Raw genomic sequence first — 13,805 nt, forward strand, 5'->3', positions numbered from 1 at the left:
CTGCTCTCCATGACCCCTTTATGCCTTCAAAACCAGGACCACCTGGGTGATTTTTACACATTACCAAATTAGTGGTAGCATGAGGTACAACCTTGGCTATCTCTGGAACACAGCTTCCTTGTGCTCTTAGAAGACACTTCCCAGAAGATGTCATCTCAGTGATGCTGGTCTCTTCTTCATCACCACTCATTTCTTACCTCCAGCTAATCAGCATCAGTTGTTCCAGTAACCCCTTCTATTCTTGACTCTAAAGCTAGAGCCACATGGCTGAAGCTGCCAAGTTCTGCTGCTTGCTGGGTCTGGAGCATGCCTACCTTGCTCTATATTATCACCAGCTATCTGCTTTCCAACTCCTTCATTGCCTGGGCTTGGCTGTCTTGGAACTTGCTCTGTAAACCAGGCTGACCTTGAACTCAGAGATCTGCATGCTTCTGTCTCCGGAGTTCTGTGATGAAAGGTGTGTGTGACCGTGCCTATACCTAAGCTTTTCTTTATCTGGAACTTGTTGTGTTCCAGGTTAACCCTGAACTCTAGAGATCTGCTTGTTTCTGTTTCCTGGTATTAAAAGGTGGGTACCATCATGCCTGGACCTAAGCTTTTCATGGCTGCTATACCTCAAGATCCAGATGAAAAATGTGTGTCATCCCAAGTCAAGATCTGTATCAAAAGCCTGTGTCTTCCAGCCTTAAGATCTGGATTGCATGTGTGCCCTCCATTTCTGGATTGTAGTTTATGTCAGTTAAAAGTCCAAATGAAAACAATAACCAGATAATAATGCCTAACATGATTGAACTATCTCTTATTCAACTGCAAACGTATAAACAATAAGCTTCATTGGGTAGGATCTTGCCCCGAGGTCACCACTCCCTTAATCCGTTTATCTCTTTGAACTCAGGATTTAACTCCATTGCACTCCCTGGTGCCACTTTATTACCTGAACCATACATTTTTGCATTTTTCCTTTCTAAGCTTGTTATGCTTGATCAAAATAATCTTAATGAGAGTAAACCAGAAGATAAAGTCTATGTCCTTTGTCAATGCAATTAATCTCTTTACCTTAGTCTCAGTTAAACTCTTCAGACCAGGGCAAAGAACAGCCACATTCTTCACCATAACATCACAAGAGTCTCTGGACCATATACTAAAATTCTTCTCCTCTGAAACATCTAGAGCCAGGACCCCACAGTTCAAATTACCCTCAGCACCAATGACTTCCACAGTCCTATTAGGATTGCCCATCAAGCACTACTGAAAGTATTCCATTGCTTTCCAAATCCAAAGTCCCAAAATCCATATTCCTCCAAAGAAAAATACCCGTAGGCCTATCACAACAATGCCCCAGTCCCTGGTACCAACCAACTTCTGCCTTAGTTTGCGTTTCCATTGCTGTGAAGAGATGCCATGACCAAGGCAACTCTTATAAGGGACTACATTTGATTGAAGCTGGCCTACAGTTTCAGAGGTTCAACCCATTATCATCAGGGCAGGAAGCATGACAGCATCCAGGCAGACACGGCACATGAGAACGAGCTGAGAGTTCTCCACATCTTGATCCAAAGGCAACCAGAGGGGACTCTCTTCCAGGCAGCTAGGAGGAGGGTCTCAAAGCCCACAGTGACTCACTTCTTCCTACAAGGCCACAGGTACTCCAAAAAGGCCACACCTCCTAGTAGTGCCTTGACCCTGGGCCAAGCATATTCAAACCACCTCAGTCAGACTGACTCTGCTGAATATTGGAGAACTCTTGCCTTACAATGTTATATGCCCAGTGAGAGAGGTTAATTCATTGCTTTTGCCATCTATCTTCCATGTATAGTAGAGCAAAAGAAAGGAAAAAGGTGTGGGGGTGGGGGAGGGATATGGTCAAGTACAGTTTTTAACAATGTTAGGACAAAAAAGCCTCCAGAGTCAGCTGAATCTCTCCAGGGGCCCAAGGGGGCACAAGGAGGCTACTTGGATCCCCATGCCATGTCACCTTCACAATCTCTCGTTCATCTCTTCCTTTGCCTCCTCAGCCTCTGGAAGACAGAGACTTTGAGACTGCTAGAGCCAGACAGTCACTACCTTGTGTCAGAGACGACCAGACTCAAAAAGAAAAAGGACCGTCCTCAGCCCAAGTGGTTGGGCCACTGTCTCCCACCGACTCCCAGTAGTAGCTTGTCATCTTCCATAAGCTGCTCTTAGAAAGGCAAAGCCCTCTATTCTTGTGTGTTGGCCTCCACTCTCTCCGGGGAAGGCAGCACCTGCCGGTGCTCAGATTCTCCCCCAGGAGGGAACAGACAACCCGACCATAGATACAGTGTGGCTTCAGTGCCATGAGCCTCTTTACTCTTTGCATCCTGGACAGCCATCCATCTGCCAAGACCCTGAGCCCCACCGAGAGGAAAGGCTCTCAGACTGCCCCCCATATGCCAGGGCTGTCGCTCAGGAAGTTCCCGGAGTGTGGAGGCCGAAGCAAAGGGATTAGGATCATTAACAAAGCTGTTTTTCAATTTTTCAATTAAGGTGGACAGGAGAGACAATGACAGAAACTAATGCCAGCTGACTTCACTGCCCCTCCTGGTGCAGAAGGAGCCAGAGTCGCCCTGTCAGAGGCTCCTTGGAGGGCGGGCCTCTTCAGGACTGAGGCTCTGCAGCTGGCTCTGGCTTTCATGTCTGGAGAGAAGAAAGGAGTCAAGTCCTTGAAAATTCCTGGGGCCAGGGAAAAAGCCTGGGAGAGGGGGCAACAGCGTCCACCTCTACCCCACCCTCCACCCACCTCCATCCCACCCTTCATCTCATGCTCAGGCTGGGTACCTTCTCTGCCTCATTCGGCCTGCTCTTCCCAACACCAGCGGAGGCTCTGCTCCCGTCGGCAGAGGGCAAGAAAACTCCAGGCTGCCAAAGCGCACATAAGTCAGTCAACCTGTCTCAAAGCAAACACAGACAAGAACCCCAGGGTTACTCTGGGTCGGTGTGTGGGAAGACTCTGTGGGTTTAACTTGTCAGTTCACTCGGAAAATGACATCTCCATCTCCATCCATTTGTTGTATTGCAGAACATAAAGGCATTTTTGTTTGCTTTATAGGAAATGGGCAGAGTGTGTGCAAGGTGCTTAAGTGCACTGGTGAGTAGCCGCTCGTCTGTGAATTGTGTCTTAGTGTTCAGACTCCACAATCAATCTGCTAATCCCCTCCTACCCTAAAGGAGTTAAGTTATAGACGGAAGCGTCTCTCCTACACACAAGGGAGAATTTACCCATAAATGTCTCATTAATTTCTAAGTTCCTTAGAAAAGCCACTGTGGTTTCTCCCCACCCCCACCCCCTCCCCACTATCTACAGAAAAACAAAAAAAAAACAAACAACTTTATCACAAATATCCACAGCACATTGAGAAGAATTCTTACTTTCTGGTCAGGAGCCTCTGGTTTTAAGTTCTAGCATGAGATATGACTGTCAACAAGAGTGAGTCTTTGAATATGTGTTTATTAGTTTGTCTTCCATCTGTAGAATGGGAGAAGATATGGTAGCATGAACCAGGGAGGCCGCTGGGCCATTGGTTGGCATCTGGGAGGTTCAAGCCCTGAGATGGTCAGGTTTGTCTGTGAATTTGGGCAGAGAAACGCCCTGGAGGGCAGTGAACACACCTCTGGGTGTGTCTTCGAGGGCGTTCCCAGAAAAGATCGGATCCTGAGGGTTCTCAACTGACGAATGGCATAGTTCATTGTTGGATTCAAAAGCTGAACAGACAACTGGGAGGTGATGGAACTGTGGGAAGTGTGTCCTGCTTGGAGGACACACTACGGGGTGGGGGGGACTGAATTCTATCCTGGCCTCTTCCTGTGACTGCTCCACTGTGCTTCCTGGCTGCCCCGGTTGAGCAGTTCTGTTCTATTGTGCCTTCCCTGCCCCTGGTGAGCAAAATACATCTTATACATTTTGCCTCCCTTAAGAATCAGATACCACGCCCGCCTTCAATCCCAGCACTCTGGAGGCAGAGGCAGGTGGATTTCTGAGTTTGAGGCCAGCCTGGTCTACAGAGTGAGTTCCAGGATGGCCAGGGCTACACAATGAAACCCTGTCTTGAAAAATCAAAAAAAAAAGAATCAGCTACCTTGTCACCCCCATAAGAAAGGCTGATTAACAAAAAGCACCAGTTCTAGTTTGATAGGCTATTTCTCTGCTGTTGGTGAAATGAGCCAATTTAAACCAGATTACATTATATCAATGGCAGGTTTATTGGGAAACTGTACTCGGATGAGTTCACTAGCCCCAAGGACAGAGAGAGAGAGAGAGAGAGAGAGAGAGAGAGAGAGAGAGAGAGAGAGAGAGAGAGAGAGAGAGAGAGCGAGCGCAAGCAAAGTGTTTGGCTTATATAGGTTGGGGGCAGGGGAGCAGGGTGTGCCAGGTAGGGACTGAAGGATGCTGGGAGAACCTGGAAGCCAGGTCTGCTTTGCTATGTAAAAGATGCACCTCAGTCCCTTGTCCCTGTCTGAAACCTGCCTGGATTACAGTAACTCTGCAGGAACGGTAACCACGGACACAGTGAGGGGAATGAGCTGTAGCTGCCCAGAGTAGTTGCTCTTTGACTTAGCAATCTTAGTTTTAGGAATCTACTCAAGAGTACGCGCTTATGTGTCTGTCGTGACTTCCAGGGTCAAGAAGAGAAAGGTGAAAAAAAAAAAAGTATGTTTAGTATGCTACCGTTTATTTGAGAACGGGGAAGAAACGCAAAAGTCAGTATTATATGGTTGTAATTTTACATATGCTTAAAGGACAAAGGACAAACTACACATTAGAAGGTCATGAGGAAAATGGGACTGAGAAGGTGGGGGTGAGTGGGGGAAGGAGGGGATAGGGTTTTAATACACTTCTCCATGTGGCTTTGGAATACGCAAATAAGTGATGTAATTATAAAACATAACAAGATATTTAAAGTCCCTAAAAATGAAAATAAAGCGCCACACATTGATTTGCCACACAGTTAGACAGTATCGTGTTAGGCAGATGTGTCTTCAGGAAGCAGAGGCCTGCCCCTTTCCTCTCAAGAAATCCCAACTGGTTTCCATTCATTGCATTGTGGATGCCCCTACCCTTTCTACACCTGACAAAATGGTGTAAAACATCGACTAAAGTCAGGCATGGTGGTGCATGCCTATAATGCCAGTAACTCAGAAAGGGAGAGAATTCCAGGCCAGCCTGGGTGGCACAGTCAAGCCATGTATCAATAAAACCGGCAGAACAGGAAACACAAAACAAAAGAATCCACTGGTTAAGGATTCAGACACACTTGTTTGCATCCCAGAGGCCAGAGCCCCACAGCTGCCTCTTTAGGGAGGCCTGTGGAACCAGGGGAGGGTGCATAGGAAAGTACTTGGAAAGAAAAATCTTCCCACAAATATTTTGCTGCTGGTTCAAAACCAGAGATTAGCTCTTCCTTATGGAAAAGTTGTGAGATCAAGCAAGAGCTGTGAATTGAAGACAGACAGACAGACAGACAGACAGACAGACAGACAGACTGACTGACTGACTGACTCTTTAGGGAGGAATAAGATTACACCCACCACCACCACTTTTACCCTGCATGGGGCTTTGGGGCTACACAAGAAGTGAGCCTGAATTTAAGGAAGAGGCTCACCATCTGACCCAGGGACAGGAGGTTCCCAGGAAGGACACCTGACACCCTGGGTGCAGCGACCACACAGACACCTGATAGTGTGTGGACAGCAAGAGGAGCAGCTGTGAGTCCCTGGAAGATGGGAGCAGGATGAGTTTGCTGTGTGTTCTAAGCATCGCCTCAGATTCTGGAAGGTTACAGTGGCTTGTAGTAGTTAGTACACACTGCTCTATAGGAAGTGCTGGGGAGGTGTTGAGGTTTGGTCTCTTGCTATGGATTGTAATGCTAAATTCTGTACTAGAAGGTCTAGGTCCAGGTGCAAACCTTGCTCCTTAATTAAAAATTATTAGTTAAATAAAAATGGCTCTAGCCAATGATTGAAGGGATTAGAGGTGGGTGGGGTTTGAGTTTCCTGGTTAAGAGTGGAGAAGAGAAGAAAGGAAGGACGAGGAAGGAGGAAGGACAGTGAGAGGGACTCTACTCTGAGCACAAGGCCAGGGGAAACAGTAAGTATTTGGGCAGCACCATGAGGAGGTAGCCAGGCCAGAAGTTGGAAAAGTAGCTTAGGAGTAATTGTCAAGCCGAATAAAATAGCCATAGTCGGAATCTTCTCTGTTTGTAAGCTAGTTGGGGATAAGTTTCGATTGGTTGTACCACAGGGGAGGACACAGAAGGCAGGGCAGACGCTCCGCTCCCAGAAGCAGGAAGAGGACCGACGAGGCATGTCAGATGATGGTGAAGGAAGGTATGTCTGGGTTGAGCCAGCTCCTAAACGGGCTTTCCCTGGTTCTCCTCTTAATGTCTGCAGGGGTTCCTCATCTCTCTTCAGCAAGTGTTTATTATGCTCTGACTGCCTTTCCCTCTGCCACAGAAGAATTGCTGGCACCAAAGAGTCTCTAGACCCCCTCCCTGGGAATTCCATGGTGCCGTAAAAGCACACTTCCTAGATGCACAAACCCCTAATTTTCATGGCTTTTGACTCTTGCTCTTCCTCTCTCTGGATACACAGTCCACGCTCAGGGAATCAAAATCATTGGATCTCTTTCTTTCCCTTCCAGAGACAATTTAAGATTTTACCGCATTTATTATTTGAGTAGCTAATCGCACACATTCAGACTCAAAAGAATACATTGTAAAAATAGATCCTATTAGTAAATGTCCCTCCAAGCCTGTCTCCATCCAGCTTCCTAAGTCCAACTCACTCAGCTGTGTCTAGTCAACTTCTGTCACCAAAGTCTGTGCATCCTTGCAGAGTGGGTCCGCACACAGAGACAGAGACAAGACACAACAATAGGCTACACTTTCAATCCCAGCATTCAGGAGGTGAAGGGAGAAAAACCACAATTTAAGGCCAGCCTGAACTACATGGTGAGTTTGAGGTCCACCTTAGGCTGGCTACACAGTGAGATTTTGTCTCAAAAAAGTGAATATTGGGGCTGGGGATATTGCTTAGCATATAAGAGCATTGCAGAGGACCTAGGTTCGATTCCCAGCACCCACACTATCCTTAGCACTAGTTCCAGGTGACCTAACACCTTCTTCTGGCATGCCCAGGCACCTGGTACACACACATATACACACATGCACACAGGCAAAAGCCCACACACATAACATCAAAGTAATATTTTTTAAAAGATGGAATAAATGTTATTCATAGTTTCCCTACCTTGTACTCCAAACCCAGATTAATAAATATCCTGGATATTATCCTGTATTAGTTCACACAAAGCTACCACATCAACAGAACCCTAGTGGTACAAGATATGAATGTATAACGTGCTTACCCCGTCCTTTCTTGAGGGACAGCTGGGTGACTTATAATCATTTGACATGGAAAACGGCTTGGATAACGGTGTTTGCATAAATTCTTGCCTTTTCAAGGCTATATTTAGGATCGATTCATTGAAGCAGTGTTTTTATCATTTATTATTTGTGTCTCTGTGTGTGCATGGTATGTGTGAGTGTGTGCACACATGTGCTGTGGTCGTTGTGTAGAGGTCAGAGGACATGTCTACCATGGATCTTAGGATCAAACTCAATCATTAAGCTTTTGTAGCGTTACCCACTGAGCCATCTCACCTGTCCTTTGGAATCAATTTGTAAATGGCGACTTTGGAATAGTAGAGAGTTTGGCTGACTTAGTCTCCATGAAGCACATGGAACTTTGCTCTCCCACCGTAGCTTCCAGGTAGGTTGGGTTCCTGATTCTAACAGACTGCATTTGCATTGTAAGTTTTGTCTTTTGGTGCACAGAACTTGGTATCTCTTATGAGGTTTTCTTCCTATTATGAGATGGGTTGCACATCTTCATTTCTGTTGAACTGTTCCTGTTCTGTTTGCTCTTACAGGTTTGAAGGAATCTCACTGTGAAAATTACCTCTTTGTAGGGAAAATACAGATCACTATATCATACTGTGTTTTGGTGTGAAAATGTCTTCCTAGCTCGATGGATCTTTTATTTTGTTGCCATTTTGTGTCATACCCAGGTCTTCTTTTTCCAAAAGCTATCTTTAAACAGTTTCATGTTTTCACTAGCATTTTGATCCTGTCATTTTCTGTGATTAATCTTTTATCCACCTGAAACTTCCTTCGAACTTACGTGAGGGGGGGAAAAAAATCTAACGTTATCAAGTCTGTTTCCCCCACATTGGTTATTGGAGGCTTCACCTTTTACCTTCTGGTTTAAATATTGACTTTGGGTTGGTGAAGACAGCTTGGTAAGAGAGGGTGCTTACCATGACAGTATGAGAGACTGAGTTCAGATCCCGGAACCTATGTAAAGTTAGGACACTCTTCAAGATCGATAGGAGGAAAAGACAGAAGAATCGTTGAAAGTCATGGGCCAGCAGTGAACGAGAGACCCTGTCTCAAACAAGGTGGGAAGTGAAGGTCAACCTGAGGCTGTCCTCTGACCTTGTATGTGCCACGGCATGTGCCTACACATACTCAAACACACACACACACACACACACACACACACACACACACACACACACACACACACAGTCATACATGTATCTCACACATATACATACAAGTAAAAAGAAAGCAATAGATAAACAGAATATTGTCTTTAAAATCTTAAGGGAGAGAAGACTGTAGTATATATATATATATATATATATATGTTGAAAAGTTGAGGGGCAGAATACTTGGGGGATGAAAGGAATTTGGCAGAGATGGGGGGAAAAGGAGATGCTGGAAAGGTGAACCAAAATTAAGAACACAGGGAAAAGCCATTTGAAAACTCTGCCATTGTAAAGCCAATGAAAACTATAAATCTTTTTAACAGGAACTTGATGGAGGTCCCCTGCGGAGGGCGATAACGAAGCCACAGGTTAGTAAATGGAAACCCAATGGCAGCTGTAAGACCCCTTCCTATGAGTCATTTGTCAAGGAGGTCCAGAAGCCTCCACACAACACAGGCTATTTCCAGCTCTTGGTTACCCACAAGGACTAGATGGTAAGACCCTCTGCCCGCAGACATTCATACATCGATTGCAGGACATGGAGAAATCAGTCCTTGTCCCTTACTGGTGAACTTTCTTAGTTCTAGAAGGGGCTATGCACGCTGCTTAAGAAGAAAAGTCATCAAGAGTATTTTCCAGCCATGAGCCCTGCAAGCGGCAATACTAACCTGCCACTCAGGACGTGCTTACTCACGGTACAAATAGGCGCATGACTGTTGAGGGCTTTACCATCTACTTATGAGTAGAGTTGAGGCCTACTCCACAGGAAGGAATTCATGCCTAGTACAGTAAACTTGGTCAAGAGTACCTAGCCTGGGAGGCCATTGGTGGGGAAGCTGGTTTTTGCTGTTTGCTAAAATAGTCATGTTTTGACCTAACTGCCTTCTAAATATCAACGTTCAGACTCATGAATCCATGCTGCTCTTGTCACTGGTCAGAGAAACTCTGTTTGCAGTGGGTGCTGGTCGATGCAGACACTCAAAACTAGCCAAAGTGCTGAGGATAAACCACACTTCAACGCTCAGCCCTAAATGGAACGTCCACCCCGCACCCAGGCCTCAAGCAACACTGCAGAAAGGGGAACAGAACGTACTCCGTAAGAGCTAGAGAATGGGGAAAGCGCATGGAGCAGGGTCTTCCGGACATAGCACGGATGCTGCACAGAAGACCCACAGAGGCTGTGGCTGTCTACACATCACATTCACAGGAGAGGGTGTCACCATCCCATCATGGATGGCAGATGGGCTCATGAGGTCTTGTCTCTAGCTGAGGAATTATTGGGAGCTGATGGCTGCTGGAGGAAGGGGCTTGTTTTCTTTGGTGATATCGATCCTGGTTGTTGAGCATACTCATGGAAGCAATCTTAATTAAACTCAGCGGTCACAAAATAAACAGAGTAAGGAGGGGCCTGATAGAAAGCAAAAAGGGTTGAGCGGGAGTTGGAGGGCATGAGAGAGGGTAATGGGGTGAAAATGACCAAAGTATGTTACAGACGTGTAAGAAGTCATCAGACAGTAAAAATATATCTTTATCGTAATGCTAAATCCCACGATGTGCATAGGTCCATCCCTCAACACTGTCTGCTATTTGTTTGTCTCTTCACGCTGATAGCACGCCATTTAAATTTACTTTTAGTTTAATGTTGGTTTTATCCTCTTTTAGAATTTTTCTATTTATTCTTGCTTTTTTTTGTTTTTCTTTTCCTTTGCTTTCTTTTCTTTTTTCTTTCTTTCCTCCTCCTCATTCTCCTTCTACCTTTTCTACATGAACTGCACATCATATTCCCTAATTTTCTCTTCAGGTGCCTATGTGCATATGGAAACCAGAAGTCAACTTCACCTGTCATTCCTCAAAAGCCATCCTCCTTGTTTTTTGAGTCAGGATCTCTCAGCCCCAGGAACAGCTTCCTTTCTCCACCTCCCCAGCAGTGACCAGAAAGAATGGACCACCACACCCAAGCTTTTAATGTGGATGCCGGGAATCAGGTCCAATCTCTACCGTTTTCCTATAAGCACTTCACTGAGTGGACTGTCTCCCTAGCACCGACATTCTCTAACTCCTAAAAGAACTGTAACTGACAAAATGCATTGCTAGTACAACTGTGAAGAAAAGGAAAAACAGGCACAGTTACCAATCCCAGAAGTGAAGAAGAGGATGTTGTCACAGAACCTACAAGCTCAAAGGCAGAACCAAGCAATGCTCCCCAAACACAGATGAAAGGAACCATGTCCTCCAATGCAAATGGCCACCACTCCCATAAGCAACAAAATGTCTTTACAATCAGGAAGAAAACTGAATCGGTTACTTTAAAAATCTCCTCCGGAAGTTAAACTCTAAGCTCAGACTGTTTCACCGAAACACCAAACACAAAAAGAGCTAAAGCAATTCTGTGCCAACTCCTTTGAACTTGTAGAAGAGGAAAGTCACTTCCCAACCCATTCGGTGAAGCTAACCAGACCAAAAAGGTCTAAAACAAAAGAAGTCAAAGAATGCAGACCAAAAATATTTCTCAAGAGTATGGAGTCAGCCGGGTGGTGATGGCACAAACCTTTAGTTCTAGCTCTCAAGAGGCAGAAGCAGGTGCCTCTCAAAGCAGGAACTCTGAGTTCCAGGCCAGCTTGGTCTACAGGACACTAGGCCTACACAGAAAAACCCTATCCCAAAAAGAAAGAAAAAAGGGGTATAGGTTCAAAGATTCATAATAAAATATTAGAGAACGGGATTCAGTGGTACATAAAAACACGTTTTCACTATGAACAAATGAGATTCACTCAAGTGAGGCAAGGCTGGGCCAATATCTTTAAATTAACTCATGCAATCCACCTCATTAACAGACTAAAGAAAAAAAAGTCAGGTGCCCAAATCAGTCAACACAGAAACATGCTCTGACAAAGTTCTGCAGCATTTAGAGTTTAAAAACACTGAGAAACACAAACATGGAAAGAAATTCCTCGACTTGATTTTTTTATACATATACAACATTACAAAAAAAAAAAAAAAGTGCAAAATTGAAAACAGAAATACCACACTCGGACTGGAGGGATGGCTCAGTGGTTAAGAGCACTGACTGTTCTTCCAGAGGTCCTGAGTTCAATTCCCAGTAACCACATGGTGGTTCACAACCATCTGTAATGGGATCTGATGCCCTCTTCTGGTGTGTCTGAAGACAGCGACAGTGTACTCACATATATAAAATAAGTAAATAAATAAATCTTAAAAAAAAAAAAAAAGAAAGAAAGAAAGAAAGAAAAAGAAAAAGAAAAAAGAAATACCACACTCGTGGATTTCACTCAACACAGCAAAGAAGCAAATTAATTCCAAATTGACATCCTGGTTTTATGCAATTTTTATCAAAAATCTCTACATGATTTGTAGCAACAACAGACAAGATAATCCTAAAACTTACCCTGAGAAATGAAAACAACCAGAATAGCTAAAACAATTTGGAAAAAAGAAGAAAAACAAGAAGCAGAAATCAATCGATCCAATTAAGAGACTCAATGTATAGATACAGAAGTAAAAATTATGTATGATTGACAAAGGACCAGATGGGGAAGATTAACAGAAAGAGGAGCGTGAGGGTGTTTTGAAATGATGAACATGTTCTGTATCTTAACAGCAGTAGTGCTTTCCCAATCATGCCGACTTGGCAAAATCCACGGGAATGGAGACCCAACAAAGATGACTATCATTCTGTATAAATGACAACTCAACCAACCCGAGTTGGCAGAAAAGTACCGTGAGGTCCATGCATCAGGATGCATCAGAGGGCACACGCAGAGACAGAGAAGACACAGCTCCACCACAGCTAACTCTTTCCCTCACCTGCTTATGAAGTGGAGTTGCTCTGGCGTGTGCACCTTGTGCCTCTGTTTAATATTGTTATTCTGGCAGCTAAATTTCAACACCGGGGAGACAAATACCAGTGACCTCAGTGCACTTAGTGAGATGACGAACGGCCAGTCCCCTAGCCTTTGCTTTTTTGGTTTTTTTGTTTTTGTTTTTGTTTTTTTTACTTACTCACTTTGCATCCTGTTCATTGCTCCCTCCTAGTACTCCCTCCCCCAGTCCTTCTTCTCTCCCGCCTCCCTTTCTCTTCTGAGCAGTTGGGGAACCCCCTTGGGTATCCCTCTACCTGGGGTACCAAGTCTCTGCAGGGCTGTTACACATCCTCTCCCACTGAGGTCAGACAAGGTAGGCCAGCTCGAAGAATATACCCCATGGGCAGGCAACAGCTTTTGGGATAGCCCCTGTTCCAATTGTTCGGGACCCATATCTTCTACATATATTCGGGGAGGCCTAGGTCCAGCCACCACCATCTTTCTTAATCTAGCATGGATGATCTTTGATCCCCCTTCCCGTGTGACTAAGAACCACCTTTAAGTCTCTTTTTTCTTCTCTATCCCTATACCAGGCCCTCCCAGTCTCTTCATTTCCTGAAGCTGAATATCTGGGCTGCACAGCTGGATTTCTTCTTTGCTACACACACCCTGCTCTGGTGTCCTCGATACAGTCACAGCCTGAGTGTCATCCTTATGTTGAAAATCTTTTAAATCTAACTCAGACCTCCTGACCTTCAGACCCACACAGCCACCTGTCCATGCGACACCTTTGGTGGTGTTTCTAACGGGTACCTTGACACTAGCAAATCTAAAACTCTCCTTCTCTAGTATCCTGCCAGCACAGTCTGTGCTGTGATACCCTGAGAGTCTGTGTCTCCTCTCCACCTCTCTGTCCTTACATCTGAATGACAACAAATCCTACCCTCTTCCTGTCTCTCAGCCATAGGCTCTCCTCCATCCTCATCTCCTGCCACCTTTCACCCACTAATCCAGAACCCCCACCCGCCTTATTTTATAACCAATTCCTTAGCTCTTAACTAACACATCGGTCTTTTATGTGTTTTTATTTACCGTGCCTTTTCCCATGAAAATATAAGATCCTTGAATGATGGGGACTTTGATCTGTTTTGTTCATGTCTGCATCTGTGAGATTCACAACAGTGCTAACACTAATGGGTGTGATGATTAATCTTCATTATCGATTTGATTCGATTTGACTTAGTCACCCAAGAGACACACCTCTGGGCATATCTGGGCATTCCTAGAAAGGCTCAACTGAGGAGGGAAGACTCACAAAGAATGTAGATGGCACCACCCCATGGACTGGGGTCTAGACTTAATAAACCAGAGGAAGCCAGATGAGCCCCAGCATTCACTTCTGCCTTCTGGTCACAGAG

General features: G+C 45.0%; 1 protein-coding gene across 20 annotated transcripts in view; it reads right to left on the reverse strand.

The window, feature by feature from the left end:
* The window catches only part of Nfasc (neurofascin), a 173,911-nt gene that overhangs the window by 93,384 nt on the left and 66,722 nt on the right, over nt 1-13,805 (reverse strand). For all 20 annotated transcript variants that reach the window (XM_029538295.1, XM_029538287.1, XM_029538300.1 and 17 more), the window contains one exon: nt 2,797-2,905. In XM_029538295.1, coding sequence (XP_029394155.1) covers nt 2,797-2,905 — 109 coding nt within the window. The remainder of the gene's footprint in view (nt 1-2,796; nt 2,906-13,805) is intronic.

Source organism: Mus pahari, chromosome 5 (assembly GCF_900095145.1).
Source record: "Mus pahari chromosome 5, PAHARI_EIJ_v1.1, whole genome shotgun sequence".
Taxonomy (NCBI): Eukaryota; Metazoa; Chordata; class Mammalia; order Rodentia; family Muridae; genus Mus; species Mus pahari.